At 39.7% G+C, this 20,134-nt stretch overlaps 1 protein-coding gene across 1 annotated transcript in view; it reads right to left on the reverse strand.

Annotated features, from left to right (window-relative positions):
* Positions 1-66: 66 nt before the first annotated feature.
* ntrk3b (neurotrophic tyrosine kinase, receptor, type 3b) overlaps positions 67-20,134 on the reverse strand; it is a 136,238-nt gene continuing 116,170 nt past the window's right edge. The window contains exons 15-18 of the mRNA XM_035682205.1: positions 18,888-19,060; positions 16,867-17,110; positions 5,242-5,400; positions 67-1,562 (exon numbers count right to left, since the gene is read on the reverse strand). Coding sequence (XP_035538098.1) covers positions 1,377-1,562; positions 5,242-5,400; positions 16,867-17,110; positions 18,888-19,060 — 762 coding nt within the window. The 3' untranslated portion in view covers positions 67-1,376. The remainder of the gene's footprint in view (positions 1,563-5,241; positions 5,401-16,866; positions 17,111-18,887; positions 19,061-20,134) is intronic.

A 20,134-nucleotide genomic window follows, 5' to 3' on the forward strand; every position in this document is an offset into this window, starting at 1 on the left:
GAACACATTACATACTGTTGAGAAAGGCTTAGTTCAAAGGCTGGTGCCTTTTAACCCCATCCCCCCTCCAGTCTTCATGCTAAGCTAAGCTAAGCTTCATATTTAGCTGACATCTATCGAACTCTCAGCAAAAAACACGTTTTTTGACTAACTATTCCTTTAAGTTACAGATTTTTTTAACTGTGTGTAACAACGTTATGCTTCCAGTTACAAAAAAAGTTTTCTTCAGATTGGAAAAGCAGTTTCACACCAAAAAGACTGAAAATTACAATTTCTCAAAGTGTGTGTATGTGTTTGGAGGTGTCTTGTAAGATACTATTTATCAACGCATTATTCTTGCCATAAAAAGCAAATGAACTGGAAAGTGAATTTGAGGTCTCATCACCTCTTTGGAAAAGTGTCGTGTTGATGGCTCTGAGTCGTCTCCCATTCTCCAGAGTCTCTGTGATTCAGTGTTGGAGGACTTTCCGAACTGTCATTCACCTTCACCTTATAAGACAACTTACCAGCACTGACACAGGTAATTCCCAAGAGAAATCTCCTCTAGATTAGGATGAAAACAAATATCATAGCTCTATACTTTAGCCACCCAGATCACAGTCAGAAAAGGAACCAAAATAACACCCAAAAAAATAAGTTAACATAATTTTGACACATAGAATTTTACAATATGTACATTATTTTTAAATTAAAATAGATTTGTCGGTTGTCTGATTGGGTAGGTCCTCTACAGAGCGCTCCCTTTTTATCAACCATCCAGTGTTATTCCACAGAAGCAGAGTTCCCATTAAAAGCTCAAAGCCAGCCAATCAGAGTGCAAGTAAGGCTACCATCGTCAAGTCCCTGCCAATAGTTTGTGGGTGACGTCTTCGGACAGGGCCGAGCCCTTAGCAACACACATGGCAGACCCTTCAACACCCTGACAAAAAGAAATAAATATAAAATATATGTAATATTTCTATATATATTCATAAAACCAAACCCAGGATAGATTTTAACTCTGATGTGTTCTCTCTATAATATAATCAAACTGTGGCCATTTTCCTATTGCCAGTCCACTTTACTTCCCTTTTTCGTCTCCATTTTTGTGTATTTTTGCAGTTTTTCAAGGAAATAAAAAGTCTTCTTCAAACCTGTACATCTTATACGCAAGTAAACAAAATGTAAAAGTGCGTGTTTTTTTGAATACGTTTTATCCACTATATCCAAAAGTGTTGCAGGCACTTAAGTCCTTCCCAAACATTGTAGGTGTTTTTCGACAGTGGAGCAGGTTGGTTTGGTTATTCCTGGATTCGTGTGGGTCGGTCTGTCTGTATGTCTGTATGTCTCTGTCGATCTATCTGTCTGGCGAGGAACGGGCCACCACCGGGACGCTGCTAGCCCAGGATGTCCAGGTAGACCGGCGTGGCTTTTCCCATGGCGAACAGGACCTTCTGAATGTCCTTAATGTTTAGTCGCTGCTGTGGTTCCCTCTGCCAGCAGCCCAGCATGATGTCATACACCTCCTTAGGACAAATCCGTGGTCTCTCCAGAACCCGACCCTGGGTTATGCACTCAATAACCTGTGGAGGAGAGAGGGCAGTGGAGTGAGACAGATGATTTTCACTGACTGATTGCTTTGGTTTGTTCATAATGAGAAACCGGTGACACTGAGCAGGCTGTCCTTTGAGGTTTGAACTAATGAAACTGAGATGAAAGAAGTAAACAGTATGCATTCTGTCTTAAATTTGTCCAATATTGAAGGGGAAACAAGATTTAATGTTTTCTGTCCCACAGCACAAAATAACAATAATCCTGATTATTTGTGGGGGTTGAGGTTTGAGATGTTGCTAAAAGGGTTTCTTTGTTGGACGTGCTCTAATTAGCCAGATGACTCATTGCTGTTGTGACAATTTGACTTCGTTATTTGTGTCAATTCCAGGCCAGTGTTGCTCAAGATAATGGATAGGGTTTGTAGGTAATGACTGCGGTTGCACGGAAAAACTGCAAAAAAACAGTGTGGTTTTCTGCTTCTTTTACTTTTAGCACTGCCGCCACATACTCTTTCTTTACACTTCAAACTTAGGTACTGATGCCAGCTCAATGATTGTTCTTTTTTTACGTGGTTAAGTTATTAAGGCGTAGAATAATTACCAACACTGCTGAACAGGAAAAATGGAAACTCTTCCCGTAAGACATATTATGGTGTCATGCAATTTCATGCTCTTGCAAGCTAGCAGCACAACAACACGGTGTCAGAACAAAGCATTTGATAATCTACTGCTATCTGAAGCCCAATTTTCTGGAAAGAATGTACGACAAACCTAATCTGTGTTTAAATAAATATGATTTCACTGAGGTGTCAACAACAGTAAAAAGCTGAAACAAAACAGAATATTAGAAGAAACCAGCTTCCACCTGTTGCATGTGTTTCGCAAGATAAAGGCACTGCTTTCTCTCTGTTGTTATACCCTTTCTTGTCACCAAAGGATGAGAGGCCTTGCAGACATACTACCTTGAGACTGAGGGGATAGAGCATCAGCTCCTGCAAACATCACAAACAACCAATAGTAAAGGCTGCAGTGGTCATGGCAACAGCACCCGGCCAAACAGCTGTGAGACAATATCCAAGTGATCCCAGGAGTAATCCTGAATGTCAGAGAATCCAGCTAATTTACAGTCGTAACCTATGGGAACTTTTGATATATTCACAACCTGCCAAGTCACATGGTTGTGGTTATATATTATGGTGGCAATTTAATTTCCTGCACTTCCTATTACAGACTTACCAACTGACAATATTATAATGACATAATCTGACATTATCTACTATTTCCAGTCAGTCATCAAATTAAAACATGGCTTAGGGCTAAGGTTAACACACAGACACACATAACTGGGATTGAGGTGTGACGCAGAGATGGGCGGTCAAACGTGACTGACGTGACTTTGCTATTTATTTTTTTATTAAAAAATATATATTTCAGGTTTAAATAAATAGTAGCTAATGTAAAAAATCTGATAGCAGCATATTATTGACATATTCTCAGACGCATACTATATACATACAATACGCAAGTGGGAGCCTCTGTGGTGCCCCTGTTTCTAACTTGTAGTTCCATACTGACTCAAGTGACATCACTTGAGGCAACTTAATGAGTTTCGTATTGTATTCCACTTCTTTTATTTGATAACTTTAATTACTGGTTACTTCGAGAAAGGTCCTGCACAAACACAATTGCCTTTAGTTTTCTCTCATTAGACCTCTAGCCAAGTTGAGACTGATGTCACCAAACTGTATGGTACTAATAAGAATTTTAACAGGCTCAATGGACTAGTTTCACAGCATACATTTTGACTTGGTAAAGCCAGAAAAACACAGGTGGGCTTCATAACAGTAACAATGGCTAGGTTCCATTAAGTGGTGGCATGACCTCCCCTAAGTGGAATGCAGCTATCATTAATACATCTGTGAGTTTCCTGCTATGACAAATGTCAACATATCTGCTGCGTAACCAGTCCCTTGGGTGAGGGAGACGTTTGTCTACATTATCCTTAGAATAGGTCTAATAGGCATCAAGTGAAGAACTCCTGTGAGGGGGGGGACAATGGATGTGCAGGGGCTTTAAGAGTTTAGTACAAAATATATGACCGCTTAAAATAGCAGCAAATTTTGGATTCGGCCAGGATAATTGTTTTAAAAGCAGAGGCGCTTACTTGTACTTAATAAAGTGCAAAAAACATGACTTTTTGTAATAGAAAAGGGGGAGTGAAAACAAAGAGTATTTTGTCACTCTGTAGCACCAGTCCCCCAACCTAACAAGCAAATTGGACGGACAGAAAAGCAGCGGGAGTCTCAGCTGCAGGGAGGTGTAGCAGGCTGGATGTAGCTGCTATAAAGAGACCCAAGCAGGAGGGGCACTGATGAATAGAAACAGTTGGATACTAGTTCATCCCTCTGGTAGCAGTAGTATCTCTGCAAAATGTTAATATATAGTTTCCCCTTTTATTCAATATAAAGTAGCTTCCCTGAAATATACAAACCCAAGACCCCATGTTTTTTTATGGCTGCACCATTCCATCAAATGTCTTGTAAATCACTTTTTACACATTTCCTTCAAATTCATATACACATATTTGGTATCTTTGCAAAGGTTTTGTGGGATGGAACAATGTTTGGCAGTTTATAATGTAAACTGGCCTGTTGGTGTGCCGCTGCTTGTTTTTCTCTGTGATATTTTGTTTAGCCAATTTCTGACTAAAAGTAGAGGGAAGCGGTGCAGCCTGTAGATCCCAGTGGAGAATGAGGCCTGTTTGAAACTAGTTCCTACAGTATCCACACAATAATTTATCAAAGTCACTAATATCCATTAAGTGTTGCTGTAATGTATCATTGTGTAATGTGTTACACAAATCTGAATAACTGAATAATAAGTACAATATTCCAATCTAACACTACCTGAGGACAAAATTACATTAGAGAAATGGATCATGGATTTTCACTTTTTTGGCTATGACATAATATGGAGCTCATCTCATTACACTGTCATAAGGTTTCGGCAGTGTAGTTTAATCAGCTGAGTGTTTCATTTAGAGTGTCTCAAAAATCTTTCTGCGCAAGATACAGTGAAATGTGGAAATCCCAATTTGTGTCAAGTCCGAGAGCATATTGATGTTTCAATTGAAATCCTTGAAATGCCAGGTTATTCTTTTAGGTCAATTTAATTTTCTCAATATGCTCACTTTACAAGAGTAATCCTAATTGAATTTTATTGATTCAAAGCAGAGCCTCCAATGAAAAAACAAACCAATCATGGGTGTTATGTAATGCGGCATCTTGTCTGGTGGCAAAGCAGCATCAATTTATCACCTCGTTGGACCAGTGCAAGTCTCGGAAAGAGAAAAAAACAACATGAGGCACTAAATTAAGATCCAAAATGGCAGTGTTCATTTAAATTTGCTATTAGTAAGCTCATGCTTTCAACTAGTTGTTGATGCTCTGTAAGGAAAGGCAAATCTATTCAATTCCTACTTCTTTTCTCTTAAATATTAACTGCCAAGTGCTACTGTTTGTTTTTTATATGTGATTTTAGATAAATACCCTTACTTGCACTTAAGAAATGTAAAACCAGACTTCCACATTTACCACTGGATAACCTGGAGCTATAATTTTCAATGTGTGCGCAGAGGCCTGCAGTCTAGCTTTCTATAATATATACAGGATGTAATGTATCTTATCTAAATGCGTCAGGCTCTCAGTACCTCGTTGTTACCCAGCTGAAACCAGGGCTGCTTCCCATAGGTAAAGATCTCCCACAAGATGACTCCGAAGCTCCAGACGTCGCTTTCCGTGGAGAATTTCCTGTACATGATGCTCTCTGGGGGCATCCAGCGGATAGGTAGCATGGTATGTCCTCCAACCTGAGGAGAAGAAAAAGAGAAGAGATCTTTATTACAAATGAAATGTTGTAGCTAAAACACAGATTAGAACATTCAGTCATCAACACAACTCCCAGGCGCCTGGGGATTAACTGTCCTTGCATGTAACTGATACGACGGGCTTAACATCTCATGAATGTCTGCAGGGCTGCTGGATGTTGACACTGATGCAATACGGGAAAATGCTGACTTATCTGCCACCTTCTCAGCATGTATTGAATCTCAGGATGTGAAATTCTTTAGGTTATGGTATTAAACCGCCCCTTTGTTCTTGATGAAAAATAGCAATCTGCAATCCATTCTCTGCAGAAGTACTGGCATTAAGCAGAGGATCAGAGTCTCAAAGCATGGAATTGAATATGTTTTAATCAGTTTTTTAAATAAATCGGTTTCAACCGGGGGGAAAAGAAACCTGCTGAATGGATCCTCATAGTAAAGAGGTTCATATGGCTTCTAGTGTAAATGCGAGTATTTAGGTTCTACTATATTTTGCTCTCCCCAGAGGAAACTACACATCAACATGTAAACCTCCTGTATTCATAAGGAGGTTTGCATGGTGCAGGGTACCAGCTGAGGCAGGGGAGATATCAGCTGTAAGCTCTTTAATGTCTTCAAACCAGCAGAACATGAAATGAAGTCTCCCTTGCTATAAATCCTCAGAGGCTGGATATTAATCGATTTAACAATCATCCATTAATCATCCTTGCTCTCAGCTTCTATTAGCTGGCATTGTTTTAAAATCTATTTCCCATTCATGTCAGTGGCTGTGCTTTAATCATGGCGGTGATGAGCTGGACAAGACTGATGTGGGAATGAGCGGCAAAGTATTGCAAGTTTTAGCTCAGAATCCTGGGGCAGTATTAATTACAGTATTTATTGTGGCGCTCAGGAGTCAACGTACACTATTGACAGATAATGTTATTAACATGCTGCTGTGATTTGATGTGAAGCCTGCTGGAGCCTTTGTAGTTGCTACTGCACACTGAACTGCTGCTGGGATTGGTTTCCATCCATTTCAAGTGTTTGAAAGTATAACAGATTGTCTGGAAAGGAACTCAAAATAAAATCAGTTGACAAAAAAAAAAAACAGCTTAGATCAGACCATTGCTAAGACCATGAAATGTGGTTGAAAGGGTTTTTTTGGTCAAAGGAAAGGTTAACTCAAAATCAAGTTGCTTTCACTTTCCATACACAAGAACTTTGACGGTGGGTTACTAAAAAACGTTACGTAAAATAAATGGATATACTGAAATCTATGTGGTATTTACTACAGATTTGTGGTGTCAACCTGTACCAAAAAGTTAAAACTGTAATTATAGAGAACTGATAGGTTTGAATAAACACTTAATATACAGCTAATGAAACAAACTTCCATGCGAGGATCCATAAAGTATTTCTGATTCTGATATGTTTTGCCACAGTAGAACCTAATACACAGTAAGGTATAGATATCGTTCAATACACTAATTTTGTTATAGTGTATGTACGAATTCTGCCTGATGATGAAAACAAACGGAAAAAACATATATTTTTAAACACATTGCAATACGTATTGTATGGCATTTGTTGTATCACTTCCTTCCTTGGTGATTTTTGCTGTCATTTAGTTTTTGTTATCTGGTTCCGTTTTTTGCTTTTTTTTCTATCTCACTGTTATCTTGACAAAAATGTCAAGATAACAGTGAGATGGACTTTTAAGCCCCTTTGAGGTTTTAATCTCCAAGTCAGTAGAAGTACTCCTGCAGCATATCAGAGACAGATCTATCATCCATCCATCATCACAACCACCCATTCATCCATGCGTTCAGTGATCCATCTAGCCGACCTTACACCATACATCCATCTATCCCTCTGAGCTAATTTTCTGTGTGAAAGGACAAAACAAAATCAAATAAACAGTCACACATATAGCATAAGCTCTGAAATCATTATTAGGACAACCTCTTGCTGTAGCTGCATTCACCCTCGCAAGGTTCCTCCGTTCTGTACCTCTGGGTTACAAAAGAATTAGATTCCTTTAATCATAATAAGCTCTTCTCCAAACTCCATTTACCAGCCCCAACATCTGTGTGCCTTCAGCTGTGAGCATTGTGTGGCATTTTAAGTATTGGGGGGGGGGGAATAAAAAAAATCAACTCACGTCTTACTAATTACCTCCTAGTTCCGTAGCGCGCTCATTGCAAATTTCCTTTGAAAGTCAAACACAATCTCTGCGTGTCAGCTTGACGCAGCAGATGAATCTTCTGGATGTTTTAAAGAAACATGAGATTTGTCAATCTGCCAAAAGGCTGCTCCTTCCTGGGCATTTATTCAAAACGTCCTCTAGTTTGTACACTTCATCAAATTTATTTGCTGAGTACGAGGCCTCTGTTTGTTTGCCTTTACTTGTCCTTCATCTATAACCTTCTCTGAAGGATATAATATCTAACATTTCCACATTAAAGTGTCTATAAACACTAGACCCAAATCTTTCCAACAATGTTCAAACCCAGACAAATCTGTGATTTTATTCCAGTAATAGTGTGTTTCACTGGTTGCGTATGTGGTTGTTGCCAGAAGCTGTCATAAACTGATTTTTAATCCAATTTTAAGACACGTATTTATGATACACTTTTTAGATCTTGTTAATTTTTTAACTATGTATTTCAACCGGATGAAGGATTTTAGTCATCGGATGTCCGGATCTTAAATGATCAGATAAACGTTAGCAGTGGCTCAGCTAGCAGGCCTTCTGGGACGTTGTTTGTCAGCCAAACAACATTGAAGAAACACTGATTTTTAAGGTGAAACTGCTTTATTATTTATATATTATATATGTTAATCACTGGGTCCATTTGTTTTAAAGAGCAGACCTCTGCGGATAATATAGTTGCTGCTAAACAACTCCCATGATCCCACGCTACTTCACAGTGTCATAAAACTTCTTATTTTAGTTATTGTTTTGATGTGGGAGAGATGCCCTAGTGGTAGAAATTACATATTGTACATTGAAATCCTGGAGTGTATTGTAACAGCTACACCGACATCCATTACTATGTGTATGTATTAATTATTTAATATAACTATTAGCTACTTTAAAACAGGTGATTTATGAAATCAGGTTGCACAATTAAAACCTAAAAAATGATTCAACTTGTGAAGACTTTCATTTCTCTAAAAGCACACAGTGTAAACAGAAAGCCACTGTGGCATGACGAGCTATAACATCCAAAACATTATTACAAACTTTTGGGGAAATGTAATTTAAAATCTTCCCACTTTTACATTAATATTAATCAGCAATTTCATAATGTGTCAGGTCAGAATCATATTCCATATTATTATATTATTCATATTTTTTGTGTTAATTTCTTTTGCTGACATTATAGCTCTTGTCTATTTGGTCTCAAGTCACACAAGATTTTAATTAGGTCAGGTCCTGTAATGATGGGAAATGAAAGTAAGTAATATCCTGTAAGGACCACTTGTGGCCACAGTGGCTGCTGTTCAGCAAAAGTTATATAACCATTATGTGCTAATGGTCACCTAAAGTATACTCTTTAAAGACCGCTTTAAATGACTGTTGCAGTAGGTGTTATTGTATGAGACAAAGAAAGCAATTAATCGTTCATCAAGCTTGTTAAGACTTCAAAAAAGTTAAACATTTTCCATTGTCTCACAAGAAGAAGAACCTCAAGGAATGTTGTATCCTCTGGATGTTGGATCTACAGTATGGTTACATGTATTTTGTGCCATTTTGGACATTGGAGCTCCTCAGTGTAACACTTTCAGTCAATAACTGTAGTGTAGAGCATTTACTGCACAGTGGTATCACAAGGCTTTATGCATTTCTTACATTGAACACAAGTCGATATTTGTACACATGGCCTGGAGATCAACAAGACCATTAGAGACAGTTTTCTACACCTATATGCTGACTCTGAACCAAAATCACACTCCATTAAGCTCGAGAATGTCCAACTTTTTTTCTTAGTAGTGTTTCAGCAAAACAAATGAAGGGCATCATTTCACTTCCATTCATCCCTTACTGAAAAATGCTTACCTAAACAAATCATTTAAAGCTGCAGTCAGTCTAACTCGTTCTTCACTTTGAACAAATTATTAGACGTAAGTTGAACTAAAAATGAGACAGCAGAAAACGTCAGAAAACATACATCAAAATAAGTGCACTAGTGACGCACTTTTGCAAAATGTAGTTATGCTGAATCTTTTTACTCCTGTGCTCACTGTGTTTGAAAAACTTTCTTAGATTTGTCTAAAAGTCCAGAGAGGGTTAGCTGAACTTACTTATTTTTCAGCTCCATCCTGTTTCACATTAATACATTCACACACATTTACACCTCAGAGCTGCCCAGTACAACCACATTCTTCTACTAATCCCACCAGGGGTTAAGTGCTCTGCTCAACTGCATCTCAGTTGTAAAGTGAAGAGAGAACACTTTTGTGTAGTTTTTCACGGATCCTCCAGTCACAATTCAGCTTCCCTATAACTTGCCAAGGGGCATCTGAGATATTAGCAGAATCTCAAAGACAAAAACATCTTTTACCTCTGAATTTTTCAAAGTCCTCCCTGCCTAGCTGAGTCCCAGACTAAACAAGTATGACCCACCACCCTGGAAGACAATCGAAGCTGTTGGTGTTTTACTTCAGAATATTAATTAAGGTAAACATAAATGTGAGAGGTGCTTTAAGTAAGGTGCCCTTTCTACATCTTAAACACACAGTATTTATTGACAGACCCAGATTGAATTTTGTGGCAGCGAGGAGGGTTGGCAGTAGTTTTCCCTTGCACTCACCCTCAACCTCATTTGCCAATGTTCCACTGCAAGCTAATGACCAAATGAACACTGACTTATACCCCACCTGGTCTCATTAGACATGCCACATTTTAGTATTGTACACAACATTAAGCCAATATTGATGCCGAGACCAGTCGCCCCCATTGTGTAAAATCTCTGGGCTGAGCCAAGCTAGGTGGGCTTAAAGTGAGGTGAAGGAGTCGGCGAGGGGCTGTATACCAATCTGTCCCCCTGTGGAGCTTTATAAAGATTAAACAAAATTAATTAAGTTCCTGTTAGTCTAAATGACTTATCTGAGGTCCACCCAGCCCATTGCACGCAAGGCTAAACCTCATCAGATGCATACTAATGATTCAACCGCTGCTGCTGTGGCGAGGGGCATTAAAAACTGGCTGACTCTCTGCTTCCCAAATGATTGCATGCTATCACCTTGGGTTTTTGTGACAAGGCCATGGCAATTAGCTTGAACATGAGGGAAAAAGAAAAAAAAAAGGCTGAACACATAATAAAAATAAAATAATTGCCCCTGTAATTATCCTCATCTTTCTCACTCAATGTCACATCGAGAGGCTGGCAATGCTCTGCGGGGAGTGAGGAATGAGTCTGGGGCTTTTTTTTGTTGCTGTGTAAACTGGATTAGTGCTCTGCCTGTCCCACCGTGGCAGGGGAGTGATTGGATTAACGGCGTGGAGAGCACAGCAGCATGGCAGGGGGATAGATTACTGGCCCAGTTGGGCTCTTCGATGGGCGCTCCACAGCCTGCAGGGAGCCCTGGGAGGCCCCAGACATCTTAAAGGGCCCCGATAACCATCTATACACTCTCTCTCCCTGCTCTAACCACGCTGCTATCTCTACTCTCCTAGCTCAAACAGCAGTGAACACAAGTTCACTTTTAGAGGCTATGATGTCCATTAGGTTTCTACCTGCTGTGCTGCTGCCAAGTGAAGATAAAGTGGTATCTACTCTGGCTGCTGCATGCCGATGGGTGGTGAAAGTTTCTGAAGGTTTTCAAAACCCACAATCTTACACACACACACACAAACAGTGCACTATTGCTATCATGCAATTTTACATTCGGATTTTCGGTATTTAGCTCTGTGGACCAACTTGTACAATACAATATGTTGATATGTAGCTCCTCAGTGTTGCTTCTGACTTTGTAACTGCACTCTGAGTGTGAAATGATTAGCAGTACAGCGCTGTGCTGCAGTGTGTGTAGGTGAGCCTTCAACATGTGTTATATGTGGTGATAAATAAATAAGAGTCTACAGCCATGCAAGGCTCTGAGGCTGCACAGCAATGCTTTGAGCTAAACGCTAACATCAGTATGATCAAAACAACAATGCTAAGATGTCAATATTTAGCAGGTTTAATGTTTAACCATCTCAGTTTTGTGTGTTAGTACGCTAACATTAGCTAATTAGCACAAAATACACAGTACGATGAAGCCAATGGGAATGTTATTAGGCTTAAGTATTATGTCATAAACCAAACTACTGACTATATTAACATTTTGACCTAAAAGTCGCTAAAGTAAAAGTCAAGGGATCACCAAATTACATTTACAATTACCATGGCTATCTATACCAAATTTTGTACCAGTCAAGTTGCCAGAATATTGAACTAGCTCCATAAACTGCAGAAAACTGTTTTTCTTGGGCTCTCTAAAGCCAGGCTTCCTTTCTTAGATCATGTAACACAAGAGTACTAGGCTAAGACAGAAAAACACAAGACCCAAGGGAAGAGGCAGAACAGAATTTTTTCATCCCTTCATGCAGCAGTAATAAATATGGCCTGTGTACTCATTAGCACCAAGCTGCATACAGTTTTGAGGAGCTTGTGCTTGATAAATAATGCAACAGAGGAGTGCCTGTTTGATCCTTGAAACAGTAGAAACCTGGGGACCATTTTTCTTCAAAGCAAAGCAGTGCAGGTAAGCAGAGGCTTCCTGGCAGAGTCACAAAGAACATCAAGTCCTTGAAACCGAGTCATTACATTATAACAATGTTACAGTGTTTGATAATCATTAGACTGCGATTCAAAAATACAGATTCTGGCTTTAAAACAATGTTCATTTACTACTCAAACTTTAAGGGTAAGATTGTAATTGTTGCCTTCTTTTACCAAACTTTTAACAGCTGGACGCAGGCTTTCCTTTTCCCAACACCATCCTTTTTAACATTCAGACAATGTTCCGCTCATTGAAATGAAGAACAAAACCCTGCCACTGCTAAATGAAAACACTCACACTGCAAGCAAGCCTCTGGAGAAAAGTCTGAAGAATTTTTAATATTTTCCACCAAAAAAAGGAGAAACTGGAAGCCTCTACATCTTATCCCCTGACAGGAACCTATATGTCACTGTTCATAATTTGGCTGTAATTAGCTGTTTTGAAGCCATTTCTCTCCTTGTCTAGAAGAACCGGCATCTTACATTGCAGTGTACACCTGCAGCTTTCAGAAAGCCAACTTTTGAACTTTAGAACTTTATTTCCATAAGCCACCAGAATTTAATTTAACACAAATTATAAAAATATAATTAATTACTGTCACAAACTGGGGAGAAGCTTTCTTCAACTCCTGATTCACTGAATATTGTACAAATGTAACTGGGGATTATAGAAAAAAGCTAACAAAAAAAAGCTGTCAAGGACCATCAAATGTACTGCAATGCATATTGTACTAGTAACCGTTTTGTATTCTGTAAGAAGACATGCAATACAAAGAAACCTGTCATTACACTGGGAGATACATTTAATAATGATATTTGAGACATGCAGACTGACAGAGACCCTGCATGAGCTCATCCATCTGTCCTCTAGATCCCGTTCCTGAAACATTACTAGAAATGTAATGTTTCAGGATGTATTTCACCCAGTCTTCTTACCTGCACCTTTAATGCAGAGGCACCTTTAGAGCAATCACTGTCATTTATACCTACCTAAACATGCATAATTCAGTGCTTCACTCTCTGAACTCAAGAAAACATTACCTGATATACCGCGAGGCAGCGGTATAAAACACCTACATAGCAGGCATCGGTGCTGCCGTCGGCCTGTGCAGGTTCTGCAGTTGTCTCTTTTGAAACAACACAAAAGTGTATTCAGTTGAGGCAGAGCAGGAGGATATGACAGATGGATGTGATTTAGGACAATATTCATCTCTTTCTTGAAGTTGTTCCCTCCTGCTGCAAAGTGTCTCGGGAGTCCCAGAGGGCAACAAGCGTCAATACGACTAGTCAGCGATGGGAGGATTGTGTTCTTGGCAGGGTGCTGCTATTTATAATCACTCAACACAGGGAAAGTGTCCAATACTGTTAGGAGCTCCTTATCTCTGGGCTCTGTCAATATTCCTCTGTGTAGGTGGGCAGTGATGCTATCACAGCGCACCCAACAGCAGCTTCACACAAGGCATGCCACACATACATGCATACACCAACCTGAATTCAAACTGACACTGTTTTTTTTTTTCCCATACAAACCATTTCTCTGGTTTCTGCTAAATCCAACATACAGATTTGCATGTGTGTGTCTGTGTGTGCTGAACCAGTGAATTATTCAATAAATTATTCAGCTGTTTAAAATTTCCTCAATAAATTCACCACTGAGTTTGATAGAAGGAATCAACATTTGACTAAAAAATTCCATCAGACTCTTTCTTCTCTGTAGTACACAGTTGCTGCAAGGGCTACTCATTATTTTTCTTCACATGCAGTTGTAATCCCCAAACTTGTTTTTGATTGTTAGACATGTGCACACACACAAGCACCTGTTCTGGATAAATGGAAATAAAGCAATTTTAAGTGATTTTTGGAAACATTTTTTTACATATCTTTCAGCATTTTCCCCTTTTATCCCAATTTGTTCTAGGCCAGTTCCCCTGACACTGCAGTCCTTTTCACTGCTAAGTCCATTGTTAGCCAATGTGGACTGTAGACACACATGGAGTCAGCGCCTGTTTCTTTTCACCTGTCAGTGAGGACAATACTGTGCTTGGAAGTCCATCTTCTCGCTCGCAGGTGAGTCTCTAGTGTAGTGTCAAGGACAAGATCCCTCACTGGCTTCCCGCTTATGAATATTGTCTATATTGGGCACTGCAGTCTGGGATTGAAGCTGGGTCCCTTTAGCAATAGGTGAGTGTTTTTACCCAACACCACACTGATAGGGGGTATCAGTGTGGTGTTGGGTGAAAACACTCATTATGACTATACTGTCTTTTTTTTTTTTAGAGTACAGACATACAGCTCACACAGCCCTGTTAGGTCTTATAGCTACTGAACCCTCTTGCAGCTACTCTCTGTCTGTCTTTTGACTGAGCACAGCACCTATATAATACGCTTATAATTGTTCAGGCAAGAACAGTCAGCTGAACCATTTAATCTTTCAGCTGAGCAGTATCTGCCTGCTAAATCAACTGTGACTTGTCTTCAGAGACAATTAGTTGAACTATTACGTGGGCCACAACAAGGAAACACAGACAATTTTGTCATCTTATTTGTCCAGAGAGGCCCCACCTGAACTCTCACTGTTATATACAGAGTGGGAGCTGCCCAGTATAGCCACAGTCATACTGGTTGTCAATGGAGTAATTTGGTGGTATAGGAAAGGGACTTGGAACCGACCTGTTACAATTTAGTAATGCCAGTGTGTATTCCGACTGTGCTCTCTCTCATCCTAGTTTTAACTACTTATACTGTTATGTAATGGAAAATACATCCTTTAATAAGGCACATATGTAAGTAGAGAGAGCAATGCCAAAATATTCCAAGAAACTGCTGTCTAGAACCTAAATATGTCTTGACAATTAGTTAAACTATGATATTTACTTCAACATAAAGCCTCATTGGCCTTCTATGATTGATCTCAAATCAATTCAATTCAGAAATCAAGACCAAAATCTACTATTAGTCCAATTCAAGCTACTACAATGTAAGCACAAACATGAATCAAGGGGCAGCCATGGTATGATAACAATATGACACACAAATAGGAATGATACACATAAACCATGCATGCATACTCAAAATTTGCACAACCTACATGTAAGACAAATAGCATTAGGTCTGGCATGGTTACCATAAAACTGACCTACATGAAGCTGCCAGTGTCTAAACACCCAGTTATTCTTATAATGGTTATTCAAGACTATGTATTTATACACCCCTGATGCTAAACGCACAATAAGCTTTGAATATTATTCCGTCATTCAAATGTGGCTGGAAATAAACATGCCATTATGTCACAGAGCAAGAAAAAGGTCTTTTATATTCTGTAATTCAAATAGTATCACACGCAACTCAAAATGCAGTTCAGCTGAAACTGGCTTTATACTAACATAACATTGGAATTTGTACATGTGTTTATGTTGTTATGTTTTATTTTGTTTGGTCTTAACAGCCCCCACCCTCAACACTGCGGCCCTGATGTGATTACAGATCTTTAAACAGAATTATGCATGATCCATTTTTAATAAAGTCATAGTACTGATTTTCTGTTTCCACTGAAACGTCCTTATTGCCAACCTGACACTTTTCTATCCAATGAGGGCCAAAACAGTTAGTAAGACTGGTTATACTGACACACACTCAACCAAATCCCCAGTCTGCACTGACAATACACACACACACAAACATACACACAGAATCCTGCCATGATTCTTTAATAGCACAAACAAAATATTCAGATTTTAATAATATACACACCACACAGATGGTGTGCATAGAGGAACCATGTACTGAACACAAAAGACATCTCACTCAAATTTCCTTACAAAGTATTTTATGAGTGCAGAGCTGCTCACCCAGCAGGCAAGTACTTCATAACTGCTGGCGTTGCCCCCAGCAAAGTCCGAACTGGCCCAGCTGTCACGCTGGGAAAACAGAATCAGGCGCACCTAAAGTCATTTCACAAGACCTGGCTGTTTTAAGGGATCCAGATCTGTAGCAGCCATCACTCCATAATACCCACTTATTTATTCAGCAAAATGCTAAATTCTTCAACCCAGCAGTTGCCTCTTGGTTTGCGGCGTTCAGAGTTGCTAATTGTGTTAAACAGTGGAGAGGACATGAATCGGAAGCTACATAAACAAGCCTCTAAGCATCAGACTGGAGGCTCAGCAGGCTCATCTCCCACCACACTGCTAAACCTCTCCATCCTGAGGGCTGGTGTGGTGGCCTGGGGTTGCACTGGGGAGGGAGAGCTATTACCTCTCCTTCGGATAGAAAAGATGTAAACAAAAATATATAAACAAAAAATGACCCAAGAGAAAGCTGCAGTATTTACCCCTTTGAAATATTGTTTCAGCAGCCCAGGAGGATTTATTTAAGGCTGCTCTGGACCCAGTTACAAACAAAGTCAAAAGTATTGTGAATGTCCACAACTAAAATTTTCTTTTTGTGTCAGATGGAACCTACTAATGCTTATCCATACGTACCTTAAACTGTATAGGAAGAGGCATAATGATAGTGTCAAAAGCTACTTTAAAGCAGCGGATTTGCTATTGAAGTTTTTTTCCTTTACCTCTTTTTTTTTGGCAATACATTACCTAAAGTTAGCATTTTTTCCATCTTAATCACTTTGGCAGTCTGAACTCTGAAATCTCTTTAGCTCACAGTGGTTTGATGACAAAGGCCAATCCTGGTGAAGTCTTACCCTGTAGTAGTCACTGCTGTAGATATCCCTGGACATGCCGAAATCTCCAATCTTGACCAGCAGGCCATTGCCCACCAGGCAATTACGGGTTGCCAGATCTCTGTGGACAAAGTGCTGGGAGGCCAGGTAGACCATGCCCGAGGCAATCTGGGTGGCGATGTGCAGCATCTGGGAAAGGCCTAGCTCTCCGTTGGACTGCAGCGGCTGGCCGTCCACCAGGATCATGGCGTCTGGGCCGTGGGCTCTGGGTTACAGAAAATAATGTTGATTAATTTGATGAACTAATGTTGATGATGAAGTTCTCTAGTCTCTGTTTTTAAGTCAGACTATGTAACTCTTGCTGAACAGTTGCCACTGTGGCCAGATGTGGTAATTACAGAATAGGCTCATTTGTGACATGATAAAACATAGAATAACAGACACAAGTCAAGTAATGAGGAATCATTCAGAAGAAGTCAGTTAATTGACTAATTGAGTAATGTCAGTTATGAAGCAACATCTATCAAACTTTATAAGCCTTTGGTCATACCAGAACAAGTAAGGATGTAGCAGAAAAATCACACAGTGTACTGAATTAATAAAAGGTGAGTTTCATTGCTTATGACTTAAACTTTTCATTTGTAAGAGGATATTTCTTCTTTTAAAAGTTACATAATATAATTTAAATTGCTGGATGTAGAAACCTTTAATGCCTTTTCAGTATAGCAGACAATAACCTGAATGCCCCTTTAGTAAGTAACCCAAAGCTCCTTATGGTGCTAATAAACCCTTATTCTGGCACTACTGGTGCCTTTTTCTACCTATTGCGAAAAATCACCATAATAAAGAGAGACTGTCAAAATGAAAAAGGAAATATTAAAAAATGAATTATAACCAGCAGACTGTTTTAATTACAATGATAAACAGTTAAGTGTCTGCACTGTTTTTATTAACTGTGTAACTGTTATGTGACGCTTTTTGCAACATTTTCATCTACTCCAGCCTGTCTGGAATCGAAGTTGTACATTTAACAAGTTCTCTCAGGCTGTCTTTTTTTCGCCATCGCTCTTTTAGTGCAATTCAGTGTTCTTTGCTTTATAAGTTTGTGTGTAGTAATTCAGCTCCACTGTAGAGGGATTAGTAGAACTCTTCCTCAGTGTGTGTCTTTTTGTCTTTACCCCTTTTTTACTTCACAGACATCTAGCAGTGGCTGAATGAGTGCAGGCCTCCCTCCGACTATCTGAAGGTTGAACTGGACCCGCACATCAGATACTCAATTCATTCATAAGGATTCTCTACACATCTCATTTGTTAAATGTGACCAACAGGACCAATAGACCAAAAATCAGCCACGTCTTGCACCTTGCATGAAAGAATTTCATCATTCGCGACATTGCCTTTCATTTCAGGAATGATTTCCCAACAGAAAGTCTTCACGCACTCTTGAATCCACACACACACACACACTCCATCGTAACATGTCATCTTTTCAACTATTGCTCAAACTTCAAAAACAAGATAGACCACACACACACACTGCTGCTGTCAACGCACTTGAAACAACACACTTCTATCCCAGACTCCTCTTGTGCACACTGACATCAACCCCAGTGAAGCTTTCCATTACCAAAGCGCTCGCTGTACCGGCATCATGTCGCTTTTGTTGAGGCTTATCAGAGGTCACTTCCCTCGGTACAGTCTGACATTACGGAACAAAAGCACTAAAGCGCTCGTGTTTGCTAACCCAGAAAGCTGTGAAGTTGGCTGAATATTGTATCGAAAGCAGGAATTTGACAAAAGAATTTTAGAGTTCTTGTACTTACTTACTTAAATTGTTACGTTGACATACTGCAGAGAAGTCCCACCACTACCTTAAATGAAAATGCTCCTGGTATAGGTGGCACCCATACACACATTTGCGCTATAATTAGGCTTTCACACACTTTAGTTTGCTACTGTATGTCCATATAATGAATTTGCTCAGCCAGCACTAGCCTGGTACATTAAGGTTTAATCGACTTAACTGTCACTGAAGAACTGACCTGAGGAATTTGTTGAGGTCTCCATGCTTCATGTATTCAAACACCATGATGAGAGGGTCTCCGTCTACACACACTCCATAGAATTTAACAATGTGGTCGTGCTGCAGATTGGTCAGCAGCTCTGCCTCCCTCTGGAAGTCCTTTCGTGCCGACAGGTTGGGATCTTTCAGTGTCTGCAAGGGGAAATGAAAAGTCATATTACGCATTCAGAGAGGATGAACATTAGAATGGATGGTTGGGACAGTCATAATAAGCTGACAAGGCCTGCCCCAGTACCAAGCCTCAGGAAATGCAGCCTCCCTTTTTGTCCTGACTTCTGAATCAACCACTGTATCCTTTGCAGCCATTAGTATCTTACAGTCCACTGTGCCTGTCATTTGTCTCATGGTAAATTCCAGTGGCTGTTCGTGTGAGCCAGGCATACATTCCATTCCAGTGTCTGTTCTTACTAGCAAAGGGAAAGAGATACATGGAAGTAGTATTATTCTAATAACAGTGGTACATTCATTTAGTTAGTTAAAGAAAAACAAGTTTACCACGTTGGCGACAATATGAGGGAAACTTCCTGGACATGGAAATCTTTGTCTTTACAAGTTGACTACTTGAAGGCATCATAACTTCTGGTCTCTGTGAGGTTAAAGACCCAAGCTTAGTCTCCTATAGAGGGGGCACATAATAGACCCGGTTCAACTCTGGTCCTTCCAGAAACACATTGTTGGGCTGCATCCTTCAGAGTGCCTGGCCCCTAAATTGTGCTGCATTCTTTCACATCAGCTCCTTTTACCAGCACTTTTTATGCTAAGTTACACCCTGTGCTCTTCTTCCTCTCTTCCATTATAATCCAATTAGTTAACTGCTCTTTGCTTTGAATCATCCGCTCAGTACGGCCAATTTGTCCTTCAATATGCAGCCATGCTGGTGGTGCAGCTGAAGGAATAACATTGTCATTCGGTCAGTCCATCACTTTGGTTCAGACTGAAATATCTGGACAACTATTGGGTGTATTGCCATAGAGACATTCATGGTCCTTAGACTCCTACTGTATTGACTTTTCCTCTAGCACCACCCTGAGGTTGGCAGTTTAGTTTTTTAATATAATGACTCGACAACTGCTGGATGGATTACTATGAAATTTGTTACAGCTATTCAAGATTCTCAGTAAGTCCTAATAATTTTGGTGATCCCCGACTCCTCGAAACAGCAGGTCATCATTTCTACAATCAAAGACCAAATACCTGCAAAACTAA

Source organism: Morone saxatilis, unplaced genomic scaffold (assembly GCF_004916995.1).
Source record: "Morone saxatilis isolate NCDOM2014 unplaced genomic scaffold, NCSU_SB_2.0 Contig11, whole genome shotgun sequence".
Classification (NCBI taxonomy): Eukaryota; Metazoa; Chordata; class Actinopteri; family Moronidae; genus Morone; species Morone saxatilis.